We start from the raw sequence: 1,981 nt of genomic DNA on the forward strand, positions 1-1,981 counted from the left end.
GGAGGGAGGGAGGGAGGGAGGGAGGGAGGGAGGGAGGGGGAGACAGGTCCTATGGCTATAACAATGCACTAGTGAAGTGTGATTCCAAGCTTAGGCAAAGTTTCTTACTCATGTGGGCAATGTGCTGGTATTAATGGAAATTGAGAATATATTCCTTTCTGCATGAGAAGAGCACTATGATTATCTCCACGTACATTATAATCACAGGTTACAGTGGACCTTTGGTCAACAATGGACTACATACACAAATGGTGTTCTCATAAGATTATTCTTGTGATTCTGTAGGTGTCTTAGTTTGTGTCCGTTCACTAAACTGCATCCATACAAAGACGAAATTACCTAACACATAAACCTCAGAATGTATTCCTGCTGTTAAGCAATGATAAACTACAGCTATTGTAAGCAGTCACCAACTAAAACTTGTTTTTGATTCACTTTGATTACTGGCATTGATTGGTTTATAGCTACTGTGTCCTTTCATGCTTTCGAATCCAGCTATAAATAGATACTATTGTTAGCCATAGGATGCTGAAGCTCAGATAAGTAACTTGTCAAACATGCATCGCTACAGTGGATTGAAAATGATATTGAACCTAGGACTGTATGTGGTGTGTTCTTGCTGTGTGTCTGTCCTTCCTGCTGAAGTATGCCTATAAACTATATGCTTTGAAAAGAATGCATACTCTCAGACTTCAGTCCCAACCCGGAATATGGAGGGCAAGGGATTCTTAGCAATCTTTCATGCCAAATACCCAAAGAGTTTTACAGGACTTAAGCTTTGAGGACCAGAAATGCTAGCTCTGTGTGTGTGTGTGTGTGTGTGTGTGTGTATGCATATATATATTTACATGTGTATATGTATGTATGTATATTTATATATTAGAACAAATATAGAAAAATATTGTTTACATTGCTACTGTCCAATACACAAAAATGCGTGAAGTAATCAAAGCTCAGATTTGACACAAAACACATGATGGACATTTCCTTATCTACTGGGGCCTGTCATTCATCCTTATAACTGACAACTAAAAACCATCCAGTGGACTTGGTTGGTGGTCCTACCATCCTGCAGGTGGACTGCAACCATTGAAGCCATTGAAGATAAATGCCTTACCCCTCTCTTTCACATCCCAGATGGACGCCTGCTTTTTGGCCAAGTACCTTTGGTTGAAATAGATGGGATGCTGCTGACACAGACCAGGGCCATCCTCAGCTACCTCGCTGCCAAGTACAACCTGTACGGGAAGGACCTGAAGGAGAGAGCCAGGTACCTTAGTGCTCCTTCCGGTGCTAAATGTTTAACCAAGCGTCTGTGGTCACACACTAGCTGAAACTGGATCAGCAGGAACTAAAGGGAGAAAGTGAGGGAACAAAGGGGAGGGGTTGTTGCTAGAGTTGGCATGGCTTGGGTTGAGAACATATTCCACACCCTCTTTGTGTATACAGTCACACTAGTCAGCTTATAGTATTCTCATGTTCGTGCCTAGCAAACTATGTTCTCAGAAAATGACCTAAAGTATTTTAAGTGAAGGTGCAAATGACCAATTCGGCAAACAAGCCTTGCACATTATATTGATGATCGATTTTTGCTATCAACTTGAAACAGATTTCACTTAGCAGGCACTGGTCTATGGGGGTTCTGGGTAGCTTCTATCTGGTCTAGGCTGGAGTTATCCCAGCCAGACTCGCCCATATGTCTCCTAACCAGTAGTTAGCCAGGTAGCTCTGGATTTGAGTATTGGCTGATTATCAGTTTGGAGGAATAGGCCACATATCCGCATCTGGGCATTCTAACCTTCTCATGACATGCAGACAGTTCTCTCTCTCTTTTTTTTTTTTTTTTTTTTTATGTAAAAACATGAGGTAGTTTAATGGTGGAGCTCCGGGACGACGCGTACCTCACGCAGGAGGCAGAGGCCACGTGGCCTGAAAGCTAGAGGTTTTTATAGGGGGAGGGGGAGGGGCTAGCAAGAATTGG

General features: G+C 42.6%; 1 protein-coding gene across 2 annotated transcripts in view; it reads left to right on the forward strand.

The window, feature by feature from the left end:
- LOC110327672 (glutathione S-transferase A4) overlaps positions 1–1,981 on the forward strand; it is a 51,257-nt gene that overhangs the window by 9,313 nt on the left and 39,963 nt on the right. For both annotated transcript variants that reach the window (XM_021206799.2, XM_029543691.1), the window contains exon 4: positions 1,138–1,270. In XM_021206799.2, coding sequence (XP_021062458.1) covers positions 1,138–1,270 — 133 coding nt within the window. The remainder of the gene's footprint in view (positions 1–1,137; positions 1,271–1,981) is intronic.

Source organism: Mus pahari, chromosome 10 (genome assembly GCF_900095145.1).
Source record: "Mus pahari chromosome 10, PAHARI_EIJ_v1.1, whole genome shotgun sequence".
NCBI classification, from domain to species: Eukaryota; Metazoa; Chordata; class Mammalia; order Rodentia; family Muridae; genus Mus; species Mus pahari.